The sequence below is a fragment of the Panthera leo genome, chromosome D1, assembly GCF_018350215.1.
Source record: "Panthera leo isolate Ple1 chromosome D1, P.leo_Ple1_pat1.1, whole genome shotgun sequence".
In the NCBI taxonomy this organism is placed as follows: domain Eukaryota; kingdom Metazoa; phylum Chordata; class Mammalia; order Carnivora; family Felidae; genus Panthera; species Panthera leo.
In genome coordinates, this window is record NC_056688.1 from 100,144,661 (window position 1) to 100,172,154 (window position 27,494).

At 39.3% G+C, this 27,494-nt stretch overlaps 2 protein-coding genes and 1 pseudogene across 2 annotated transcripts; 2 read left to right on the forward strand and 1 right to left on the reverse strand.

The window, feature by feature from the left end:
* Positions 1–4,894: 4,894 nt before the first annotated feature.
* LOC122200031 (olfactory receptor 4A47-like) lies at positions 4,895–6,072 on the forward strand. Its single transcript, XM_042905441.1, is given in 3 exon segments — positions 4,895–5,171; positions 5,174–5,792; positions 6,042–6,072. Coding segments are annotated over 3 exon segments (927 nt in total).
* A 571-nt stretch (positions 6,073–6,643) lies between these two features.
* Positions 6,644–8,222, forward strand: LOC122201290 (annotated as a pseudogene).
* Positions 8,223–11,473: 3,251 nt separating this feature from the next.
* Positions 11,474–26,206, reverse strand: LOC122201292 (olfactory receptor 4A47-like). Its single transcript, XM_042907178.1, has 4 exons — positions 25,298–26,206; positions 24,870–24,882; positions 13,648–13,802; positions 11,474–11,614 (listed from the first exon to the last, which is right to left on the reverse strand). Exons 1-4 carry the CDS (start codon positions 26,204–26,206, stop codon positions 11,474–11,476), a joined length of 1,218 nt encoding a protein of 405 aa, XP_042763112.1.
* Positions 26,207–27,494: the final 1,288 nt, after the last annotated feature.

Here is a 27,494-nt window from a genome sequence, read left to right on the forward strand (position 1 = left end):
TCCTGTCCTCTTAATGACCTCCTCCAACAAGCACTATGATTTTTTTTAGCAGAACCTTTGCAGGCCAGAAGTCATGGTATGACATATTCAAAGTGCCGAGTCCTTCCAATCAGCTGGAATTATAGTTTGGAGTTTTAAACGTTGACAGGCTTGGCTGGCATAAAGGCCCAACTCCTGGAGGGAAAATAGGCAAACAACTTGGGGCAGACATGTGGAAACAGCAATCATGATCGGAGGATCCAAGATGGCGGAACAGCATGGAAGTTTTTTTTGTGTCTCGCGTCCATGAAATACAGCCAGACCAACACTAAACCATCCTACACACCTAGAAAACTGATTGGAGGATTAACACAACAATCTGCACAACTGAACCACAGAATTCAGCAGGTCCCTGGCGCGGAGAAGTGAACTTGGGGAGAGAAAAGCCTGCGGCGGGCAGAGAGCCACTTTTGCAGGGGGAGAGAGGATGTAACTTGATATTGGCCTGTAGTTCTCTTTTTTTGCTGGGTCTCTGGTTTGGGAATCAAAGTAATGCTGGATTCATAGAATGAGTCTGGAAGTTTTCCTTCCCTTTCTGTTTTTTGGAACAGCTAGAGAACGATCAGTATTATCTCTGCTTTAAATGTCTGGTAGAATTCCCCAGGGAAGCCATTTGGTCCTGGACTCTTATTTGTTGGGAGATTTTTGACAACTGATTCAATTTCTTCGCTGGTTATGGGTCTGTTCACGTTTGCTATTTCTTCCTGTTTTGTGTGGGTGCTTGGGACTTTGTCCATTTCTTCCAGGTTGTCCAGTTTGTTGGCATATAATTTTTCATAATATTCCCTGATAATTGCTTGTATTTCTGAGGGATTGGTTGTAATAATTCCATTTTCATTCATGATTTTATCTATTTGGGTCATCTCCTTTTTCTTTTTGAGAAGCCTGGCTAGAGGTTTATCAATTTTGTTTATTTTTTCAAAAAAATACAGAGCTGAGCTCTGTCTTCCGGGGCTCAACAACTCTCCCTTCTGGTGTCCTCTTGCCCTCCCACTCTCTGAGCAGAGCTGTTGACTTTTAACATTCCAGATGTTAAGTCCCGCTGGCTGTCAGAACTCACGCAGTCTGGCCCCAATGCTTTTGCAAGCCAGACTTGGGGGCTCTGCCTTGCCCGGCGGGCTGCCCCTCCATCGCCCTGGCTCTCCTCTGCCAGTCCATGAAGGACGCACTGCTCTCCACCCTTCCTACCCTCTTCCATGGCCCTCTTGTCTACGCTTGGCTCTGGAGAGTCCATTCTGGTAGTCTTCTGGTCATTTTCTGGGTTATTTAGGCTGATGTGGTTGGAATCTAAGCGATCAGCAGGACGAGGTTAGCCCAGCATCCTCCCATGCCTCCATCTTTCTTTCTCTTCAGCATTTTATAGTTTTTAAGTGTACAAAAGTTTTTGCCTCCTTATGTAAGTTTATTCTTAAATATTCTTTTTGATGCTGTTGTAAAAGGAATCGTATTTCCTCTCGGAGTTGTTCTTTGGTAGGATAGAATTTCAATGTATTTTCATGATACAAGTAACCTCACAACAAATTGGGTATAGAAGGCATGTACCTCAACATAATAAAGGCCATAGGTGACAGATCCATAGCTAACAGGACACTCAACAGTGAAGTTTGAAAGCTTTCCCACTACAATCAGGAAGTTGATTAGAGTGCCCACACTTACCATTCCTTTTCAAAGGGCCCTGGAATAAAAATCTGTGTGAAGTTTTTAGCATTTTCTATACATAGGTCATGCCATCAATGAAGTGAGAACAAATTGCTTATAATTAATGTTTACTTAATTTTACTACCTGTAGGTGTTTCCAGTGGTAGCTGCCTTCTGTCCTGTGGATCTCAGCTTAAGCATCATCTTTGAAGAAAGATCTTCCCCGGTCACCTTCTCCATAGAATTCTCCCTGAGTACGCTGTTTGCTGTCTTATTAGCACTGATGAAGACTGTAATTAGTTTCCTAAATTGTCCCATTACATACTGCCTGATTCTGTTATGAGAATAGAAGGTCCATGCAGGAAGGACCTGTTGCATAATTCGTCCCCCTATTTCATTAATTGCTGTGTCCACTCTCATAGCATGGTTTCTGGAAGTAACCAGGAGCTCCAAATTAAGGAAATTAATAATTGGATAAATAGTTTTTCTGTCTAAATCTGTGAATAAATATCTACAATATCTACCACAGTTCAAGGTAGAATAAATTGAATATTAAATACAAGGGAAGAAAAACTTGCTATGGCAAGTGGGGAAATACATGATAAATTAATCTTCCCTCAAACAAAATGGGCTGAAATTATATTTTTGACTGGCAGTAGTTTTACAATGGTTCTAAAGCTATTTTTTTGTTATTGTTACATCTTCCTAATATCTGATTTTGCAAAATAGGATCTTTACATAGATATTTTTGAAAGTTTTTGCAAAAATTCCCAGTGAATTTAATTAAGCAAGAATCAGTCTTGGACACTTCCCAACTCTAGGACTTAATGAAGAATGTGGTTAGAAAGGATAAAATGTCCAGTGATCTTTGCCCTACTGGGAAGAAGATACTATAGTCTTAAATTGATACACATTTTTAAAGAAGGTTTCTGATAGGCTTAAAGAATTGCCTACAGAGAAGCACAAGAATGTCTCTTAAAATATCAAGTCAGCTAATGTGACCAAAGCAACAGTATAGAATGAGGATACCTAAGCCTTTGAATGGTATTTTTCTGTTTAGAAATCAGAGGGAAAGAAGTTACTTGAGAAAAATCTGCCTGGGAAATGACTGGTAGCTATTTTTCTTATGTAAGGATAGGAATTTCTTGTCTTTTAAATAAATTATCCTAATGTGATAAATTTTTGCTTTTCTATATGGCCCTGGGAATTCCCAGGAAACAATCTGCAGTGCAAATAAAATCAACCTTCTGAATATTCAGGAGACTCCATGGAGAAAATGGATAGACAGTCAAATGAAATAAAATACGTCCTCAAATAATAATGCAGCTTTTTTGCTTTCTCTTGTCAAATTGGATGACAGATGAAATCCAGGTTGCTGTGAATGAGTAAGAGGTGTTCCTTCAGATTGCAGACTTGCCTTCCCAAGGTAAGACTAATAGTAAATAGTGGAAACCAGCCTTGCGATTGTGTGACTATCTTTAATAAGAAAAAGTGAGAACACTTTGAGTGCAAGCAAACTTTGATTCTAATTCTAGTTTTATCACTTAAAAATGGGTGACCCTGGGAAAATTATTAGATGACCTGAGCCTTAGTCTTTTCACCTATGAAATGGAGATTATAGTTCCTGTTACTGTAAAATGAACTGTGATTCATTAAGTTGTGACTATGTGATTAGAATCCACTGTAGGTGTTGTGAGCAGTGGAGTGATAGATCAGATTCAGATTTAAAAAGGATCATTTGGTCTGAATGAGGAGAATAAATTGATGGAGGCCAGAATGAAAGGGGAAGGACCTGGCAGGAGGTTAATGTAGTAGGGTAGAAGTTGTGGGGAGTGGGGGTGGGGGGAGAGAAATGATCTTATTTGTGATGTGTGTGTGTGTGTGTGTGTGTGTGTGTGTACACACACATTTTGTGTTTTGGTTTTAGCGAGAGAGCATAAGTGGAGGAGAGGGGCAGAGGGAGAGAGAGGGAATCTCTATCAGACCCCATGCTCAGTGCTGAGCCCAACTGGTGGCTTGATATCGTGATCCTGGGATCATGACCTGAGCCAAAATCAAGAGTCACAATGCTCAACTGACTGAGCCTCTCAGGTGCCCATAATGTGATATGTTTTAAAGGGCTTCATAAGACTTGTTAAAGGTATCAGTATGTGATACGAGAGCAAGAAAAAGAATTGTGATATTTCTTGTCTGAGCAATGACACGGAAGGTGGTACTATTTAATGAGGTGGGGTACGCCTATATTTATTGCTGAAAATTAAAAATTTAGTTTCATAAGCACTGAACTAATATTAAGTTGGAGCTGTCCAAATTTGCAGATGTTACATATATGAAGTTTAAAAATTAAGGGAGAGACACAACACTGAAGTGTTTCCTCATTTATTGGTCAGGAAAAGGAGGCATATCCAAGCAAAAATGCTAAGAAAGAGGTCTCAGTGAAGGAAGAAACAACCCAGGGCAGTGACCTTCCATTCCTAATTTGAACTTCTCATTTTGAATATGTAAGTTACCTTAAGTGGGTCTCAAGTATTTCACTTTTGGGACTTTATAAACTGTGTACCTTTTCATGGAATTCCCTTGGCTTGTTTTTGTTGTTCTCCCACTTTTCCTTTAAAACTCAGCTAAAGTATTGCTTCCTCTGGGAAGCCTTTTATGATTCCTGTTTGGTTGATAAATTTTTACTCCAGGATCTTCCCATTGTGCAGCCATTTTTATTTTTATTTCTTTAATTTTTAAATGTATGTTTATTTTTGAGAGAGAGAGAGAGAGAGAGAGAGAGAGAGAGAGAGGGAGAAAACAGGGGAAGGGCAGAGAGAGAGAGGGAGAGACAGAATCTGAAGCAGGATCCAGGCTCTGAGCCATCAGCACAGAGCCCAGTGCAGGGCTAAAACCCGCAAACCGTGAGATCATGACCTGAGCTGAAGTTGGACACTTAGCCAACTGAGCCACCCAGACACCCCTGTTCAGCTATTTTTATAATGGCACTTATTACCTTGGTGATTATTATGTATGATATCACTGAGTATAGGAAACCATAGCTTATTCAACTTGGAAATCACAACATTGGTGAAGCATGTGACACAAACAACTATTTCCACATTCTTTTAATTGTTTGAATGAATAAAAGATTGATCTTCTAATGCATTTAAAAGTTTCCCCCCCTTGTTTTGTAGATCACCTGCTTCTAATATGAGAAGTCAGCTCCTATGCAGACTAGATGGAAACAAGGAGCAATGTCACTTACTTTGTCCTCTTGGGTCTCACACAGGATCCAAAGGGACAGAAGGTCCTTTTGGTTATGTTCTTACACTTCTATATTTTGACCATGGTGGGCAATTTGCTCATTGTCATGACTATAACTGTCAGTAGGACCCTGGACTCACCTATGTACTTTTTTCTTGCTAGCTTATCGTTTATGGATGTCATTTATTCCTCTACTATTTCCCCTAGATTGATTTCAGACTTGTTGTTTGGGAAAAACACCATTCCTTTCAATCTTGTATGACCCAGCTATTTACAGAGCACTTTTTTGGTGGATCAGAGATCATTCTTCTGCTGGTGATGGCCTATGACCGCTATGTGGCCATCTGTAAGCCCTTGCATTATTTGGTTATCATGAGACAGTGGGTGTGTGTTGTGCTCTTGGTAGGGTCCTGGGTTGGGGGTTTTATGCATTCAGTAATTCAACTTAGCACTATTTATGGGCTCCCATTCTGCGGTCCGAATGTCATTGATCATTTTTTCTGTGACATGTACCCATTACTGAAACTGGTCTGTACTGACACCCGTGTCATTGGCCTGTTAGTGGCGGCCAACGGAGGACTGATCTGCACAATCGTGTTTGTGCTCTTGCTCATCTCTTATGGTGTCATCTTGCACTCTCTAAAGAACCTTAGTCCGGAAGGGAGGCGGAAAGCCCTCCAGACCTGTGGTTCCCACATCACTGTGGTGGTCTTCTTCTTTGTGCCATGTATTTTCATGTACGTGAGACCTGCTAAGACCTTCCCTATTGACAAATCATTGAGTGTGTTTTATACAGTCATAACCCCCATGCTGAACCCCCTGATCTACACTCTGAGAAATTCTGAGATGACAAATGCTATGAGGAAGCTCTGGAAGAGAAATACATCTCTTAGTAGATAAGTATATAACCCACCATGAAGAGACTTATTTTTCATTGGATCCCCTTTTTGAAGAATGCAGAAGTCTTAAAATGATTCTGATTTCCGTTTTTTCAAAGAACTTAATTATAATTAAAGAAAGAACTGGATGATTGTGTTATAATAACAGTTTCCCTTGTTGCTAGAATGTAAGGTCCATAACATCTTGTAGATCTCTTCACTTAGAAATCTGTAATGCCTTTCTAGTAAAGAATCAATAATAGGTAATGAATAGTGAGGGATTATTTATACGATTACACTAATTCTTAATTAAAAAAATTTAAAAACATTGTTTCTAAGACAGTATTATTTTTAGTAAGACTCTGTTAGTTAACTTCATTCTTTTTATATTATTTAAAACATTAATGCCGTATAGACTTTTCTTTATTAATTTTTGGTTGCCTTATATAAAATATTGGTTAATACTTTTAGTTTACATAAGAAAAATTGAAGTGTAATAGGTAGTAAATAGTAGTAATGAAAACCTTACAAAATGAGATAAAGTGTAGAATAAATTTCCTATTTATCTCTCGAATAGTTTCCAATCCTTTCCCCCAGAGGCAGTTTCTTTAGACTCATTAGGTAATAATCTTTACAAATGCACGTGTATTTAAAAGTTTATATGTGAGTTTTTCTCTGTGTATGTAAATATTTCCTTTACTGTAGAATTTCTTTTTATAAATAAACTTTTAAGTTTGTAATAGTTTTATTGATTTATTTTTAGTGTTGTAATTGAAGTATAGTTGACATAGAATATTACACTAGTTTCAGGCGTATAACATTGTGATTCAAGAATTATGTACAGTATGGAAGTGGGTGGGTTTGGGGAGGAAGGGAGGTGTTGAGCATTCCCTTGGAGAGCCCTCATTTTTGCAGGCCCCCCAGGCTTGGGGCGCCTCTGTTTCCCATGGCAGGGCGCCTGGCTTTCACTTGGCATTGTTGCACCCACACGGTAGGGGTGGTGTGGAGGCGATGGTGCACAGACCCCCTGGATTGACCCTGGGACCTTGACTGAGCTTCCAAGGCCCTCCTGATGGGTCAGGAATTGGGCCAGGTGTCGGGCCGGGCGCTAGGGTGTGGGGGATGCCCCGGTGCCTCCTACTGTGTGAGTTCTATCGGGGGATGGAGTACTGTGGACCTCACGTAGGTGTATGGCTGGTGCCCCAAGGCAGCTTGGAGACCTCCCTTGGAGCCTGTCGCAAGCAGGGAGCCCAGGTGGAGAGCCAACTCTGAGGGCGTCTTTCCAGAACAGTGCGCTACCCCGTCTGGGGCCCTGAAGCCTGACCAGGAAAAGCGGGAGCAAAACCCCGAGGAATCCCAGGAGGAAAGACCTGGAACAGTTCGCCAAGCTCCTGAAGCGGAAGAGGATCACTCTGGGATATACTCAAGCCGCAAAAGACCCTCTGCCGTTTCTAGGCTCTGCCGCTCAGTTTCCAGAATGTGTATACGCCGCGGCGCTGCTGCAGAATTGGGTGGAGGAAGCTGACAACCAGGAAATCTACAGCAGACTTGCAAAGCAGGGACCCTGCGCACGCCCCAGAGAGCAGGCGAGCAAGTATGGAGGAGAGAGTGAGAGGCAGCCTGGAGGACACGTTCCTGCAGTGCTGGAAACCCAGCCACAAGCACAGCGGCCACAGGGCCCAGCAGCTCGGGCTACAGCAGGATGTGGTCCCCGTGTGGTTCTGCAACCATGGCCAGAAAGGCAACAGATCAAGCAGTGACTGTTTCCAAGGAGAGACCGCTGAGGCTGCTGGGTCCCCTTTCTCAGGGGCACCAGTATCCTTTCTTCTGGCACCAGGACCCCATTTTGGTACTCCAGGCTCTGGGGGCCCCCCTTCACTACACTGTACTCCCTGGTCTCTTTCCCTGAAGGTGAAGCCTTTTCCGGGGGTCTGTCACCACTCTGGGCTCTCCCACGCATTCAAACTGATGCCGGCCCTTCCCAGGAATGGGGAGCAGAGGAAGGGGGAGAGCTATGGAAAGAGAGCCAGAGCCTTGGGATAAAGTTCTTCACTAAGAACAGATTTGGGAACATAAAGGGTGTGGGGGCAGGGAGTTGGGGGAGACTAGCTGGAGTGAAGGGGAAGTTCAAGGATACTCTTGTTTTTAATCCCCACATCACTCATCACTTTGTTCTTAAGCCTGGGACACAGTGGAAGAAAAGTGGGTGTTATGAAATGCTCATGTAAAAGTGTAACTTCCATCTCTTACCCTGTACTGTACTGTTCATTCTTGTGAGTTATTTATTTTATTATGGCCACTTTGTACCTTTTATCCCCTTCACCCATTGTGCCTATCCCTCCACCCTTCTCAGCTCTGGCAACCACCAGTTTGTTCTCTGTATTTATGAGTCTGTTTTTGTTTTTTGTGTTTGTTTTGTTGATTAAATTCTACACGTAAGTGAAATCATATACAACATCTTGAAGATGTTCCACACCAGTCCATATAAATCCCTTAGTTTTTCTCGTACTCCATATTACTCACTTATAAGTATATATGAAAATAAACGTATTCATTCCTGTTCATGTCATTACCAACCTTTGTCTATGACACAGAGTTATTTTTTTGTTTATTTATTTTGAGAGAGAGACAGAAAGCATGAGCAGAGGAGGGTCAGAGAGAGAGACAGAATCCGAAGCAGGCTTCAGGCTCTGAACTGTCAGCAGAGTGCCCGGTGCGGGACTCAAACCCATGATCTGTGAGATCATGACCTGAGCCAAAGTCAGACGCTTAACCAACTGAGCCACTCAGTTGCCCCCAGAGAATTTTGTAATAGTTATTTTTTGGTAAATCTAGGCAGGTATGAGGTTGTATGAGAGGAATTGTTAGTATACATATTTGAATCAATGGTCATATAGTTAATTGTCAACATTCATAGTTATTGCCCAGCTGTCATCCTTGAGAGGGTACAAACAGCCTGCTGCTCCCAGTCTATGAGCATTCTTCTGTCCACTTCTCAACAACCAGTCCCTGATAAGTATTCATGGCATAAGGCAACCTGAATGCATTGCAGTCATTCTCATATCATTGGGTTTGACTATCTTTCCCTTTGTTTAATATGATTTCTCTCTTTTTCTGTGAATCCTCTTAATGTCTTTTATCTATTTCTTATAATTGCGGATCTTCTCCGTACTGATGTTAGTGTGAACACTGAGGAAATGCTCTCTCTTACTGTTGTTTACGTAATTGTTCTTTTTCTGACTTGTGATATGGTTTTGACACTTGTATACTGTGTAGGATGCCTTTGGCTGTAAGAAATGTTTTTATTCATTTAATACTTATTTTTAATTTTTATATCTTAAAAAGACTTTCCTTACTTCAATCATATCAAAATATTCTCCAACAAATTTTTGGCACTTAATTAAGTATTTTTGAGGCTGTGTATCTTACATTAAGGCTTTTGCTCCTTCTTGAATTTATTTAGATGTGGTCATTAAAGAGGTATGGATTTAATTGGTTTTGTAAATTGCAGGGTTTTAAAAATAGTTATGTCATTTCCTTTTTGCCATTGACTTGAATTCCTATTATGTTCTAAAGTCAAATATACACTTGGATTCCACTTAAGACTCCGAGGGCTGAGAACTGTTATCCCCGAGCAGGCCTTGACATTTAACAGGTCATCTCTCCTGTCCTTGGGTACTGCTTCCGTTTTCCACCTGTGTGACTTATCCCTTCTAGAAGTCTGCTGTTCTTCCTCCATGACCCGTAAAATGCTGCCTGGCACTTTTGCTGTAAGGAAACCATCTCTCTGAGGAAGTACATGACTTAAGTCTTTGCTGAGCATCCATGTGGCCATCTGCAAACCCCGGTACCATGACATCATGAAGAGTGACAGGGATATGGCTTCCTCTTTCAGGTGGCATGTGCTAGAGACTTTGTCCCAGCAGCCATTCAGGTCCTCTTCACAGTGTGGCTGTGTGTGTGTGGCCCCAATGTCATAGACAATTTGCGTGTGATGTAAACCCATTTTTGAAAGTTGTCTGCATGGACCCAATCATACCCTTGGTCTCTTTGTTGCTGCCGACAGTGGGTTCATTGACCTGTTAACATTTTCTTTTTGATGGTCTCATAGGTGGTCATCTTCTACTATTCTCTGAGGACCTATATCTTTGAGGGGAGACACAAAGCTGTGTCCAACTGTGTCTCTCACACCACTGTGGTGTTCTTAGTATTGTGTCTGCATGTTTATATATTTGTAACCAATCACCACCTTCTCCACTGATCAAGTTGTGGCTATGTTGTATACCACGGTAACTCCATTGTTAACTTCTTAAACCTGAGCACTCAGGAATCTGGAGGTAAAAAAATGCCATGAGGAAGTTCTGGGAGAAAAAAAGTAACTTTGAGGGATATCCCTACCTTAATAAAATAAATTTGTCTTTTAAATGGAAAAGGGAAAAGAAGATAATTTCTGTGGTGCAGAGGCACATGAACACTATTTGTCTCAAGTATGTTTATTTTGTTATGTAGGTACTGTGAGGAAAGGTCCAGGCAGGAAATTATTTGTCACTGTAAAAATAGCCTATTTAGATTTATGAATTGTCCAATGGATTGTAGAAGTTCAATGTACTGTCAGAATTAGAGTTCTTACAAAATGCAGATTATCAGGACAGAGCTCTGGAGATTTAAATGTATTAGCTTTGTTGTTGAGTGACATACAGACTTTCTAAAGAAGTGTATGTAAAGCCAATGAGTTCTGCATGTATTCTTGCTATTGTGCTGTGCTTTGTGTTGACATCATGCACCTTTTAATGAGGTCAACTTAGTTTTTACATTTAGTTTTTTAAAAATTTTTTAGATGTTTATTTATTTTGAAGGAGAGAGAGAAAGTGAGCAGCAGAGAGGCAGAGAGAGAGGGAGACAGAATCTGAAGCAGGCTCCAGGCTCTGAGCTGTCAGCACAGATCCTGATGCGGGGCTTGAACTCATGAGCTGTGAGATCATGACCTGAGCTGAAGTCAGACACTTAACTGACTGAGCCACCCAGGTGCCCCTTTACATTTAGTTTTTAACTGTAGTAAAATACAAATAACAGAACTTGCAGTTTTAGACATTTGTAAGTGCATAGTTCAGTGACATTGAGTTAATTCACATTGTCATGATGGTTAATTAAGTTAATTCATGTTTGTTATGCTAATACCAGCACTATTCATCTCCAAAGCTTTTTCATGTTCCCAAATGCAAATTCCACTCATTAAACTTGAATTCCCTATTCCCTCTCTCTGGGCATTAGGCAAATACCATTTTATTTTTGTCCTGTATGAGTTTGGCTACTTTAAGTACCCTACCTATGTGGGATCATATAATATTTGTCTTTCTGTGATAGTCTTATTTCACTTAGTGTAGTGAATTGTAGGTTGATGTATGTTTTAGCATGTGTCAGAATTTCCTTCATTTTTAAGAGTGAATAATAATCTGTTGGGTGCATATACTTCCTTCTATTCGTACTTTTACCTGTCAGTAGACACCTTGGTTATTTGTTTCTGGTTATTGTGAATTATACTTCCATGAATATGGTTATAGAAATATCTTTCTGAGACTGTGATTTCCATGACTTTGACAAAGTCGAATTGTGGATTATTTTTTGCTTAATTTTTTAGGAACTACCATAGCATTTTATATAGCAGCTACATCAGTTTACATTCCCACCAGAACGCACGGTTGTTCCCACGTCTCCACTTTCTTACATGTGTTGTTATCATTGTATTTTGTGGTAATAGCTCTAGCTCTCTTGTTAGATGTGAAATGGTATTGCACTACGGTTTTTAAGTGCATTTCCTAGGGAAAATGATTAGTATATTGAATATCTTTTCATTCGCTTATAGGGCACACATGCATTTTCTTTGGAGAAATGTCTATTGAAGTCCTTTGCTCATTTTTAATCAGGTTAGTGTTTGTGTGTGTGTGTGTGTGTGTGTGTGTGTGTGTGTGTGTGTGTGTTTGAGATGTAGAGGTTCTTTATATATTCTTGACATTAATACCTTATTAAATATATCGTTTGCAAATATTTTCTTTCATTTGTTGCATGCCTTTTCTCTCTGTTGATAGTGTCCTTTGGTGTACAAAAGTTCTTAAATTTGATAAAATAATTTATTTAGTTTTTCCTTTTCTTACCTGTGGTTTTGGGGTCATGCCCAAAAAATCATTGTCAAGCCCAAGGTTGTGAACATTTCTTTCATGTTTTCTTCTAAGAGTTTACTAGTTCTAGTGATAGTTGAGGTATTTGATCCATTTTGAGTTAATTTTTGTACATGCTGTATGTTAAAGATTCAGTTTCGTCCCTTTGTGTGGATATCCAGTTTCACAGCAACATTTTTTGAACTACCTGCCTTTTCCTCATGAATGTTACCTGTTGACAATCATTTTAACACGTATGCAAAGGTTTATTTCTAGGTTCTGTATTGTGTGCCATTGTTATGTCCATCTTTATGCTAATATCACGCAGTTTTTATTTGATTATGTAGCTATATAGTAACTTTTAGAACGAGGAAGTCCTCCAACTGTTTGTTTGCTTGTTTCCCAAGATTGTTTTGGCTGCTTGGAGTACATTGAGTTTCCACCAGAATCTTAGGATGGATTTCTCTATTTCAGCAACAAACATTTTTTTTTTTTTTTGGATTTTGATAGGGATTGCATTGAATCTGTAGATCACTTTAGGTAGCATTGACATGTTGTTTTTTTTTTTTTAATGTTTATTTATTTTGAGAAAAAGAGAGAATCAGGGGAGTGGCAGAAAGAGAGGGAGAGAGAGAATACCAAGCAGGCTCTGCATCGACAGCCCTGATGTGAGGTTTGATCCCATAAAGCATGAGCTTATGACTTGAGCTGAAACCAAGAGTTGGACACTTAACTGACTGAGCCACCCAGGTGCCCAAGGCAGCACTGACATCTTAATAATATGAATTACATGATTTCAGGAATGTCTTCCCTTTTATTTGTGTTTTTTAGTAGATTGTTCAGCAACACTTTGTTGTTTTTCAGTGAAGAAGACTCTCTCCTCCTTGTTTAAGTTTATCCTAAGTATTTTGTTCGTTTGGTGCTGTTGTAAATGGAATTGTTTTCTTCATCCTCTCTGGCTTGTTCATTGGTAGCACAGACATTCAATATCTTTTCATGATTAAAAAAAAAACCTCTCAGGGAGTTAAGATGGTGGAGTAGTAGGAGGATCCTACACTTGCCTTGTCCCTCAAACACAGGTAGATAAATATCAAATCGTTCTGAACACCCAGGAAATCAATGTGAGGCCTGAGAGGACAAACTGCGCAAGTAGAGGGAGTAAAGAGGCCACGTTGAGGAAGGTAGGAAGAATGGAGATGTGATTTGAGGTAGAAAAGAATGGCCAGTGCTACAGGGTGGAGGGAGCCCTGATCAGGAAGAGACGGGAGAGAGAGAGAGGGAGGGAGAGAATGAGAGACAGTGCAGGGCATTTCACAAGGAAAACACTTCCCCAAAACCACTGTTAGGGAAAATGAGAGGGACTGTTTATCAGAAGTTTTTACAAGCAGTGGATCTCAATGTTTTAGAAGTCTGTGCTATGGCTCCACTAGGGTGGAGCTGGGTGGGCATATAGGTGCTCCAATGGGTAAGGAGGACAGAGGCCCAGGAGTGGACAGCATGGTATGAGGATCCCCTGGGTCACATTGGGAGAGATAGTTCCCCTTATTGGAGTGTATTTGGGAGAGGTGGCACTGCCTCTCCAGGGACAAAAGAGCCAGTGGGCACCACTGAGCTGCCCTGTTCATTGGCCTACAAACAGAGATGCCTACTGAGGGAAGCTAACCTGGATGCTAGTTTTCTTTTCTGAGCTTTACCATAAAGTCCACCTCCTGCACATTTGGTGCAACTGCCCTTCTGGGACAAAGTGTCACCAGCCCCAGCCTGGTGTGATCCTCTTCCAGAGGAGCACTGCACAACAGGCTGGGTAGATAGCTCAGACATAGGGGGAAGGCAAGCATCTGAGGGAAGCCTGGGACAAACAAGAAGAGATTGTTTGCTCACCTTTTAGGGCTTCCTGTACAGCAAGGGGTAGGAACTCCCCTCTCCCTCAGCACAGAGAGACTTCAGTGAACAGCACAGTACCCACAGTGGAGGCTAAAGCCGCCTACACCAAGCCCCGAAACCTGTGTCCTGCAGGTGTTTCTGAACTAGGACAAGTGTGCCTGAGAGTCAGAGCAGTAGCAGGCCCTTCCCTGAGAAGACCAACCCAAACCCCCTGCATGCACCAAGTTTACAGACCACAGAGTGCTGCAAAGCTTCAGTTCTAGGGGAAATAGGATCTAGCCTCTTTTAACAAGCAGACCAAAACAGACCTTGTTAAAACTCACCACACAGTGGATACATCCAAACATATGCCACTGCAGGCAAGAAGAAAGTCTTCAGAGGACTAACCCGAGGGAAAGAGCAGCCAAAACACAACAGTAGAATGCACACAGCATATGCCAGAAACACTTCCTGAAGTCCTGGGCTCTGGACAGTATATGACCTATTCTTAATATAGCCATTATCCTCAGGAGCAGGAAACAGAACAGGCTTTCCTAGCACACAGAAGACAGAGACATAAACAAAATGCCAAAATGGAGGACTCCATCCTGAAAGAAAGAACAAGAGGAGGTCATGGACAGGGATCTAATTAAAACAGATATAATATATGCCTGATCCAGAATTTAAAACAACAATCATAAGGTTACTAGCTGGGCTTGAGGAAAGCATAGAAGACACCAGGGAGACCATTACCACAGAGCTAGAAGTCTTAAAATTAGTCAGGCTGATAGTAAAAAAATGCTATAACTGAGATGCAAAACTAGCTGGAGGCAATGATGACGAGGATGGAAGAAGCAGAGGAATGAATTAGTGATATAGAAGATAGAATTATGGAAAATAATGAAGCTGAAAAGAAAGGGGAGGAAAAACATTGGATCATCAATGTAGACTTAGGAAACTCAGTGACTCCATAAATCATAATAATGTTTGTGTCATAGTAGTCTCCAAAGAAGAGAAGAAAAAGGTACAGAAGGTTTTTTTGAGCAAAGTATAGCTGAAAACTTTCCTAATCTGGGGAAGGAAACAGACATTCAAATCCAGGAGGCACAGAAAACTCCCTTCAAGATCAATAAAAACAGGCCAATATCAAGACATATTGTAGTAAAATTTGCAAAATACAAAGATAAGGAAACAATTCTGAAAGCAGCAAGGCTAAAAAGTCCCCAACCTAGAAAGGAAGATAAATAAGGTTAGCAGCAAATCTCTCTACAGAAACTTGGCAGGACAGAAATGAGTGGCATGATATATTCAACATGCTGAATGGGAAACATATAGAGCCAAGAATACTTTATCCAGCAAGGCTCTCATTCAGAATAGAGAGCTAAAGAGTTTCCCAAACAAAAACTAAAGGATTTTGTGACCACTAAACCAGTCCTGAAGAAATATTAAAGGGGACCCTTTCAGTGGGAGAGAAAGATCAATAGGAACAAAGACTAGAAGGAACAGAGAAAATCTCCAGAAACACTAACTTTACACGTAATACAATGGCACTAAGTTCATATCTATCAAAAATCACTCTAAATGTAAATGGACTAAATGTTCCAATCAAAAGATATAGGATATAAGAATGGATAAAAAACCGTCTACATGCTGCCTACAAAGGTGCATTTTAGACCTAAACACACTTGCAGATTGAAAGTGAGGAGATGGAGAACAATTTATTATGCTAATGTACATCAAAAGAAAGCCAGAGCAGCCTTACTTATATCAGACAAACTAGATTTTAAGCCAAAGATTGTAACAATAAATGAAGAAGGGCACTTTTTCAAGATAAAAGGAACTGTCTGACAATAAGATCTAACAATTGTAAATATTTATGCACCCACATGGAAGAAGATAAATATATAAAAAATTTAAGAACATATATAAAGAAACTAATTGATAATAAAACAGTAAGAGTAGGGGACTTTAACACCCCACTGATAACAATGGACAGATTAAGCAGAAAATCAAGGAAACAATGGCTTTGAGTGACCACATGGACTTAACAGATATATTTAGAACATTTCATCCTAAAGCAGTAGAATACACATTTTTTTCAAGTGCAAATGGAACATTCTCCAGAATAACTCACATACTGGTTCACAAATCAGGCCTCAACAAGTACAAATAATTGAGATCATACCATGCATATTTTCAGACCACAATGAAATGAAACTTGAAGTCAACCAAAAGACAAAATTTGGAAAGACCTCAAATACATGAAGGTTAAAGACATCCTACTAAACAATGAATGGGTTAACCAGGAAATTAAAGAAGTAAATACATGTAAGAAAATGAAAATGAAAATGAAACATGATAGTCCAAAACTGTTAGGATGCAGTGAACATGGTCATAGGAGGGCAGTATATAGCTATCCAGGCCTACCTCAAGATGCAAGAAAGATCTCAAAAACACAACCTAACCTTACACCTGAAAGAGACAGAAAAGGAACAGCAAATAAAGCCCAAGGCCAGCAGAGGTAGGGAAATAATAAAGATTAGAGCAGAAATAAATGATATACTAACAACCGCCCCCCCCCAGTAGAACAGATCAATGAAAATAGGATATAACAAAAACAAACAAACAAAACAACATCACACATCAACAAAACTAAGAACTGGTTCCTAGAAAGAGTTAACAAAATTGATAAACCCCTAGCCAGACTTCTCAGAAATAAAAGAGAAAGGTCCCAAGTAGATAAAATCATGAATGAACAAGGAGGGATCACAACCAATATCACAGAAATACAAACAATTAGAAAAGATTACTATGTCAAAAAACTGGGCAATCTGGAAGAAACGGACAAATTCAGAAACTCATAAACTACCAAAACTGAAACAGGAAGAAATAGAAAATTTGAACAAAACCCTAACCAGCAAAGAAATGGAATCAGCAATCAAAAATCTCCCAACCAAAAAAGTCCCGGGGCTTTTTTTGCCAGCAAAATTCTACCAGACATTTAAAAAGAGTTAATACCTATTCTTCTCAAACTTTTCCAAAACAGAAATAGAAGGAAAACTTCCAAATTCATTTTACAAGGCCAGCATTACTTTGATTCCAAAATCAGACAAAAAGGATTGTCTACTAAAAAGGAGAATGACAAGCCAATATCCCTGATGAACACGGATGCAAAAATTCTCAACAAGGTATTAGAAAATTGAATACAATAGTACATTAAAGGAATTATTACTCACCACAATCAAGTGGGATTTATTCCTGGACTACAACACAAATCAATGTGATACACCATATTAATAAAAGAAAGGATAGGAACCATAGGATCCTGTCAATAGATGCAGAAAAAGTATGTGACAAAATATGGCATCCATTCTTGATAAAAGTCCTCAACAAAGTAGGGATCGATGGAACAATCGATTTATATCTTATTCATTCACACAGTTAAAGTAATGTGGAAATAGTTGTTTGTCATATGTTTCACAGGCTTTGTGATTTCCAAGTTGAATAAGCTATGGTTTCCTATGCTCAGTGATATCATAAATAATAATCATGAAGGTAATAAGTGTCATTAAAAATAGATGCACAATGCAAAGGTTGGTGTAGGAATATATCAACGAAACAGGAATCAAAGCAGGCTTCCCAGATGAAGCAATATCTTAGCTGAGTTTTAAAGGAAAAGTGAAAGGACAACAAAAGAGGACAAGGGAATTCCATGGAAAGTTACACAGTTTATAAAGTCCCAAAAGTGAAATACTTGAGAGCCATTTAACGTAACTGATATATTCAAAGTGAGTAGATCAAATTAGGAATGGAAGGTCACTCCTGGATTGTCTCTTCCCTCACTGAGACCGCTTTATTAGGATCTTTGGTTGGATATGCCTCCTTTTCCTGACTGATAAATGCCAACAAATGAGGAAACACTCCAGTGTTGTATCACTCTCTTAATTTTTAAACTTCATATATACAACATATCCAAATTCAGACATCTCCAATTAGATACTAATTCAGTGCTTATGAAACTAATATTAATTTTCATCAATAAACATACATGTTCCCCACATCATTAAATGGTACCACCTCCATGTCATTGCTCAGATAAGAAATATCACAGTGTCCTTCATGCTTTTCTTGTTCTCTTATCACATATTGATACCTTTAACACCCTTATTAACCCCCTTTAAAATATATCACATTGGTCTACCTGGGTGGCTCTGTCACTTGAGCGTCTGACTCTTGATTTCAGCTCAGATCATGATCCCATCATCATGTGATTGACCCCTGTCAGACTCCTCGCTCAGCATGGAGCTTGCTAGAGATTCTCTCTTTCTCCTTCTGCCCCACTCCCCCACTTGTTTACTGTATCTCTCTTTTAAAAAATTTTTTTAAGGTTTTATTCATTTTTGAGACAGAGAGAGACAGAGCATGAATGGGGGAGGGGCAGAGAGAGAGGGAGACACAGAATCGGAAGCAGGCTCCAGGCTCTGAGCCATCAGCCCAGAGCCCGACGCGGGGCTCAAACTCACAGACCGCGAGATCGTGACCTGAGCTGAAGTCGGACGCTTAACCGACTGAGCCACCCAGGCGCCCCTGTATCTCTCTTTAATAAATTAAATTAAAAACACAAAATGAAATGAAATATTTCACAAATTTTATCACTTCCCTCCCCTCCTCCCTTTCTCTGGCTCACTGCATTAGCCTCTTGCACGTTACTCCCTTTTCAGTCTGGTCTCCATCAATTTGTTCTGATGCAGCTTAAAATTGATCCATTTTAATTCTGATTCTGATCACTCCACTGCTCACAACACTTATATGGATTCCAATCGCATAGTCACCACTTAATAAATCACAGTTCACCTTACAATAACAGGAACTATAATCTCCATTTCATAGGTGAACAGATTGAGGCTAAGGACTTCTAATTAATTTTCCCAAGGTCACACATTTGTAAGTGATAAAACCAGAATTGGAATCAAAGTTTGCTTTCTCTCAAAGTGATCTCACTTTTACTTAATAAAGGGAGTCACACAGGGGAGCCTGGATGGCTAAGTTGGTTAAGTATCCCACTTTGCCTCAGGTCATGATCTTGTAGTTTGTGAGTTCAATCCCCGTGTCAGGCTCTGTGCTGACAGCTCAGAGACTGGAGCCTGTTTCAGATTCTGTTTCTCCCTCTCTCTCTCTGCCCCTCTCCCACTCATTCTCATTCTCTCTCTCTCTCTCTCTCTCTCAAAAAGAAATAAACATTAAAAATTTTTAAAAGGCTGGGGGAGTCACACAATTGCAAAGACTGGTTTCCACTATCTACTTTTAGTCTTACCTTGTAAAAGCAAGTTCACAATCTGAAGGAATGCTTTTTACTCATTCACAGCCAGCTGGATTTCTTCTCTCATCCAGTTTGACAGGAAAGGGCAAAAAGCTGCATTGTTACCTGAGGACATATTTTATTTCATTCACCTGTCTATCCATTTTTTCCATGGAGTCTTATCTTTATTCAGAAGGTTACTTTTATTTGCACTGTCGATTACTTCCTAGGAATTCCATGGTCCACACAGAAAAACAAAAATTCATCACATTAGGATAATTTATCAAAAAAAGAAAGGAATTGCTATTCTTACATATGAAAAGTGGCAGCCAGTCCTTTCTCGGGTAGACTTTTCTCAAGTTACTTCTTTCCTACCAATTTCTAAATAGAAAAATGTCAATCAACTGCTTAGTGGTCCTCTTCCTATACTGTTGGTTTGGTCAGATTAGCTGACTTGATATTTTAGGGGACATTCTTGGGGTTCCAGGTTGGCTCAGTCAGTTAAGCAACTAACTCTTGATTTTAGCTCAGGTCATAATCTTGCATTTGTTGAGTTCGAGCCACATATCAGACTGTGTGATGATGGTGCGGAGACTGCTTGGGATTCTTGCTCTCCCCCTCTCTCTGCCCCTCCCATGATTTCTCTCTCTCTCTTTCTCGAAAAAGAAGTAAAAAATACTTCAAATGAATTTTTTAATAAAAAAAAGACATTCTTGTGCTCTTCCTTCAGTAATGCATTAAGCCTAACAGAAATCTCCTTAAAAATGCGTATCAGTTGTTAAAAACATAGTATCTTCTTCCCCATATCATCACCGGAGATCACCCATAGATCACTGGACATTTTATCTATTCTAACCATATTCCTCATTAATAATTAGGAAGTGTCCAAGACTGATTCTTGCTTATTAAATTCACTGGGAATTTCCAGAAAAAATATTTAAAAATATCTATATAACATTACTAATAGGCCAAATCAGATAAATAGGGTCAGAAAGATATGATATAAAAAAAAAATAGCATTAGAACCATTATAAAACTACTGTCAAAGCACACTGGGTGGAGGGTCCAAAACATCACTATGAGTAAGGAGATAAAGCAACCAGAGTCATGAAATCAGCCCATAACACTCTCCAAAAAACACCTCCTGAAGGGCCAGGCCCTGGACACTATGTGACCCCTCTTTAATTTAGTAGTGTTCGCAGGTTCAGGACACATAGCAAGCTTTTAAAACACATAAGGGATAGAAAACTAGCCAAAATGATGAAATGGAAGAATTCTCCTCAGAAGAAATTCCAGGAAGAAATGACAGCTAAAGAATTGATCAAAACAGATATGAACAATACATCTGATCAAGAATTTAGAATAATAGTCATAAGATTAATTGCTGGGCTTGAAAAAAAATAGAAGACAGCAGAGAATCTATTGCTACAAAGATCAAAGAACTAAAAAATAGTCATGATGAATTAAGAAATGTTGTAAATGAGGTGCAAAAGAAACCAGATGTGGTGACAATGAGGACTAAAGAGGAAGAGGGGAGAATTAAGTGAAATAGAAGATAAAATTATGGAAAAAGATGAAGCTGGGAAAAAGAGAGATAAAAAAATTCTAGACCATGAAGGGATAATTAAAGACCTAAGTGATTCAATGAAACATGAAAATATCTGTATCATAGGAGTTCCAGAGGAAGAAGAGAAAGAAAGGAGCAGAAGGTGTTCTTGAACAAATCATAGCTGAGAACATCCCCAATCTGGGAAAGGAAACACACATTGAAATCTAGGAGGCACAGAGAAATCCCTTCAGATGTAACATGAATTGATACTCTGCATGACATATCATAGTGAAACTGGAAAAATACAAACATAAAGAGAGAATTCTGAAAGCAGCTAGGGACAAATGGGCCTTAACCTACAAGTGTAGACACATAAGGGTAGTAGAAGACCTATCTACTGAAACTTGGCAGGCCAGAAGGGGGTAGTAGGAAATATTCAATGTGCTCAATAGGAAAAATATGCAGCCAAGAATCCTTTATCCAGCAAGGTTGTCATTCAGAATAGAAGGAGAGATAAGAGAAGGAGAGAGAAAGATTTTCCCAGACACACAAAAACTGAAGTTCATAACCACTAAGCTAGTCCTACAAGAGATCCTAAGGGGGACTCCATGAGTAGAATGTTGCAAAGACTACAAAAGACCAGAGACATCACCATAACCATGAAACCTACAGATAACACAATGACACTAAATCCATATCTTTCAATAATAATGCTGAATGTAAATGGAATAATGGTTCCAATCAAAAGACATAGGGTATCAGAATGGATTAAAAAAAAACACATTCCATCTATTTGTTGTCTACAAGAGACCCATTTTAGACCTGAAGACACCTTCAGATTGAAAGTGATGGGATGGCGAACCATCTATCATGCTACTGGAAGTCAAAACAAAGCTGGACGAGCCATACTTATACCAGACAAACTAGATTTTAAACTAAAGGCTGTAACAAGAGATGAAGAAAGGCATTATATCATACTTATGGGGTCTATCCATCAAGAAGAGTTAACAATAATAAATGTTTATGCACCCAATTTGAGAGCACTCAAATATATAAAACAATCACAAACGTAAGCAATCTTATTGATAAGAATGTGGTAATTGCAGGAGACTTTAATATTCCAATTAGCAATGGACAGATCCTCTAGGCACAGAATCAATGAAGAAACAAGGGCTCAGAATGATACACTGGACCAGATGGATTTGAGAGATATATTCAGAACTTTTCATCCAAAAGCAGCAGAATACACATTCTCCTTGAGTGCACATGGAATATTCTCCAAGATAGACCACATGTTGGGTCACAAAACAACCCTCAATAAATATAAAAGAATTGAGACCATACCATGCACTTTCAGTTCACAGTGCTATGAAACCTGTTATCAACCACAGGAAAAAGTTTGGAAAACCTCCAAATGCTTGAAGGTTAAAGAACATCCTACTAATTAATGAATGGGTCAACCAGGCAATTAAAGAAGAAATTTAAAAATACATGGAAACAAATGAAAATGAAACCACAGTCTAAACCCTTTGGGATGCAGCAAAGTCAGCCCAAAGAGGAAAATACATTGCAATCCAGGACTATCTCAAGAAACAAGAAATATCCAAAATACAAAATCTAACAGCACACCTAAAGGAAATAGAAGCATAACAGCAAAGAAACCCCAAGGCAGCAGAAGAAGAGAAATAATAAAGACTAGAGCAGAAATAAACAATATAGAATCCAAAAAAAAAAGTAGAAGAGGTCAATGAAACTAAGAGCTGATTTTTTGAAAAGATGAACAAAACCCCTAGTCAGACTTCTCAAAAAGAAGAGAGAGGATCCAAATAGATAAAATTACCAATGAAATTGGACTTATCACAACCAACCCCTCAGAAATACAAACATTATCGGAGAATACGATGAAAAATTATATGTCAATAAATTGGACAACCTAGAAGACATGGACAAATTCCTAGATACCTACACTACCAAAACTCAAATGGGAAGAAATAGAAAATTTGAACAGACCCAGAACTAGAGAAGAAGTTGAATCAGTTATCAAAAATCTCCCAAGAAATAAGAGTCCCGGGCCAGATGGCTTCGCAGGGGAATTCTACCAGACATTGAAAGCAGAGTTAATACCTATCCTTCTCAACTTGTTCCAAAAAAGAAACAGAAGGAAAGCTTCCAGACTCATTCTATGAAGCCAGCATTACCTTGATTCCCAAACCAAACAGAGTCCCCACTAAAAAGGAGAGTTACAGGCCAATATCCCTGATGAAAATGGACGCAAAAATTCTCAACGAGATACTAGCAAATCGAATTCAACAGCATATCACCGTGATCAAGTGGGATTCATTCCTGGGGTGCAGGACTGGTTCAATATTTGCAAATCAATCAATGTGATACATCACATTAATAAAAGAAAGGATAAGAACCATATGATCCTGTCAATAGATGCAGAAAAAGCATCTGACAAAATTCAGCATCCTTTCTTAATAAAAACCCTCGAGAAAGTCGGGATCAAAAGAACATACTGAAATATCATAAAAGCCATTTATGAAAAGCCCACAGATAATATCATCCTCAGTGGGGAAAAACTGGGAGCTTACCCCTGAGATCAGGAAGATGACAGGGATGCCCACTCTCACCACTGTTGATTAACTTAGTGTTGGAAGACCTAGCATCAGTAATCAGGCAACAAAATGAAATAAAATGCATCCAAATTGGCAAAGAAGAAATCAAACTTTCACTTTTCGCCAACGACATGACACTCTACATGGAAAACCCGAAAGACTCCACCAAAAGGCCTGTAGAACTGATGCATGAACTCAGCAAAGTCACAGGATACAATATCAATGTAGAGAAATCAGTTGCATTTCTATATACCAATAATGAAGCAACAGAAAGAGAAATCAAGAAATCAATCTGACTCACAATTGACCAAAAACCATAAAGTACCTAGCAATAAACCTAACCAAAGATGTAAAAGTTCTGTATGCTGAAAACTATAGAAAACTTATGAAGGAAGTTGAAAAAGACACAGAGAAATGGAAAAAAATACTATGCTCATGGATTGGAAGAATAAATATCGTTAAAATGTCAATATTACCCAAAGCAATCTACACATCCAGTGTAATCCCAATCAAAATTCCACTGGCATTCTTCTCAAAGCTAGAACAAACAATCCTAAAATTTGTATGAAACCACAAAAGACCCCGAATAGCCAAAGTAATGTTGAAAAAGAAAACCAAAGCAGGAGGCATCACAATCCTGGACTTTAGCCTCTACTACAAAGCTGTAATCATCAAGACAGCATGGTATTGGCACAAAAAGAGGCACATAAACCAATGGAGTAGAATAGAGACTCCAGAAATAGACCCACAAATGTATGGCCAACTAATCTTTGACAAAGCAGGAAAGAGTATCTAATGGAAAAAGACAGTCTCTCTAGCAAAGGGGGCTGGGAGAACTGGACAGGAACATGCAGAAGAATGAAACTAGACCACTTTCTTACACCAAACACAAAAATAAACTCAAAATGGATGAAAGACCTAAATGTGAGACAAGAAACCATCAAAACTCTAGAGAAGAAAACAGGCAACAACCTCCTTGACCTCAACCACAGCAATTTATTGTTTGACAAGTCTCCAAATGCAAGGGAATTAAAAGCAAAAATGAAGTATTGGGACATCATCAAGATAAAAAGCTTCTGCACTGCAAAGGAAACAATCAACTAAACTAAAAGGCAACCAACGGAATGGGAAAAGGTATTTGCAAATAACATATCAGATAAAGGATCAGTATCCAAAATCTATAAAGAACTCACCAAACTCAACACCCGAAATATAAGCCAGTGAAGAAATGGGCAGAAGACATGAATAGACACTTTTCCAAAGAAGACAGGCAGATGGCCAACAGACACATGAAAAGATGCTCAACGTCACTCATAATCAAGGGAATACAAATCAAAACCATACTGAGACAGCACCTCACACTGGTCAGAGTGGCTATTAGCCTTAAGAAACAGATAAAGTGAATTCCTCTGGGGAAAGAGGAATAGAGACCGTGTTGAGAGATGAGTAGGTAATTTATTCACATTTTATCCCATTATGTAAGGTGTTCTCTTTTACTATTCATTATTATCCATTACACATCAATTTTTCTTATAAAAACAAAAGTGTTACACAAAATATTTTGCAGATAAGGCAACAGAAATTTACTGAACGAGACAGTCTATACATCATTAACATTATAATTGTTATAATAAAAAGAATTACCTGAAATAACAAGAATATAACTAAAATATTACTAAGTATCATAAAAATTAAAAAACATAAGTTGATTGAAAATTAGAGTAATCATATAAAAATTTACTAAATAATTACCTATTGTTGACACCTTGCTATGAAGGTATTGCACCTTTCTAAATGAAGCAATCTCCAAGGGATAATGGACTATAGATTCTACCAGGGAGGGAAATTGTTATTAAAGCACAATTATCCAGTTCATCCTTTAAAAATAATTAAGTTCTTTGAACAAGGGAGCTCAGAATCATTTTAAAAAGACATCTGCATTCTTATAAAATGGCCTCCAATGTCAGATAACTCTTTCATGGTGGATAATGCACTTACACACCAACAGATAACACATTTCTCATCCAGAGCTTCTTCATAGCATTTGTCATCTCAGAATTTCTCAGAGTGTAGATCAGGGGGTTCAGCATGGGGGTTATGACTGTATAAAACACACTCACTGATTTGTCAATGGGGAAGGTCTTAGCAGGTCTCACGTACATGAAAATACATGGCACAAAGAAGAAGACCACCACAGTGATGTGGGCACCACAGGTCTGGAGGGCTTTCCGCCTCCCTTCCGGACTAAGGTTCTTTAGAGAGTGCAAGATGACACCATAAGAGATGAGCAAGAGCACAAACACGATTGTGCACATCATCCCTCCGTTGGCCACCACTAACAGGCCAATGACATATGTGTCAGTACAGGCAAGTCTCAGTAAGGGGTACATTTCACAGGTGAAATGATCAATGACATTGGGACCACAGAATGGGAGACTATAAATCGTGCTAACTTGAATGGCTGAATGCAGAAAACCTCCAACCCAGGACCCTACCAGGAGCACAACACACACCCACTGTCTCATGATAACCAAATAATGCAAGGGCTTACAGATGGCCACATAGCGGTCATAGGCCATCACCAGCAGAAGAAAGACCTCTGATCCACCAAAAAAGTGCTCTACAAATAGCTGGGTCATACAAGATTGGAAGGATATGGTATTTTCCCCAAAGAACAAGTCCAAAATCAATCTGGGGGAAATGCAAGACGAATAAGTGACATCCATAAAAGATAAGTTAGCAAGAAACAAGTACATAGGGGAGCCCAGCGTCTTACTGACAGCTATAGTCACCACAATGAGCAGGTTGCCCACCACCGTCAAAATATAGAAGAGCAAGAATATAACAAACAGAAACTTCTGTTCCTTTCCATCCTGTGTGAGGCCCAGGAGGACAAAGAAAGTTACATTGTTCTTTGATTCCATCCAGTCTGTATAGGACCTGATTCACATATTAGATGTAGGTTTCCTAGAAAACAAGGAGGGAAACTTAAATGCATAATAAGATTAATCCTTTATTGATTCATCAATTTAAAAAAAGTAGAAGACTACCTGTTTGTGTGGAGTATTTCACTGGTGCTGTGATTCCCAAGTTAAATAAGCCATGGTTTCCTACACTCTGAAAGAGCATACATAATGGTCACCAATGTAATAAGTGACACACAGTGTAGGAATATATCAATCAAAGACAATCAATGAAGACATCCCAGAAGAAGCAATGCTTTAGCTGAGTTATCTAGAGCAAAAGTGGAAGGACAAAAAAGAGGACAAGAGAATTCCATGGAAAGGTGCACAGTTCTTAAAGTCACAAAAGTGAAAAACTTGAGAACCATATAAGGTAACTGGCATATTTCAAGTGAGTGGATGAAATTCGGAATGGAAGGTCACCGCCCTGGAGTGTCTCATCCCTCTTTATTAGGGTCTTTGGTTGGATATCCCCCTTTTCCTGACCAATAAATGTGGAAGCATTCCACCCTTATGTTTCCCCTTAATTTTTAAACTTCACTGGGGCGCCTGGGTGGCTTTGTCGCTTGGGCGACCGACTTCGGCTCAGGTCATGATCTCACGGTTCATGAGTTTGAGCCCCACGTCAGGCTCTGTGCTGACAGCTTGGAGCCTGAAGCCCGCTTCAGATTCTGTGTCTCCCTCTCTCTCTACCCCTCCCCTGCTCACATCCTGTGTCTGTCTCTCAATAATAAATAAACGTTAAAAAAATAAATAAATAAACTTCACATATGCAACATCTCTAACTTTGGACATCTCCAATAGGATATCAGTTCTGTACTTATAAAACTAAATTTTTCATTTTTCACCATAAATCTAGTGTTCCACAATTCATTAAATGTCATTGCTCAGACAAGAAATATCACAGTGCCTTTATGCCTTTCTTATCTTCATGTCACATATTGATACCTTTAGCAAATACTATTAATGCCCTTTAAAACATCACAAATTTGATCATTTCCCTTCCCTCCCCACTTCTCCTGACCCACTCCATTGGTTTCCTGCCACATCCCTACCCTTGTACTCTAGCCTCCATCAGTACATTCTGCTCATGCAGCCCAATCGATCCTTTTTAAATCTGATTCTTATCTATCACTCCACTGCTCACAATGTCTACAGTGGATACCAATCACACACTCACAACTCAATGAATCACAGTTCATGTGACCATAAGATGAGCTATAATTCCCAGTTCACAGGTCAACAAACT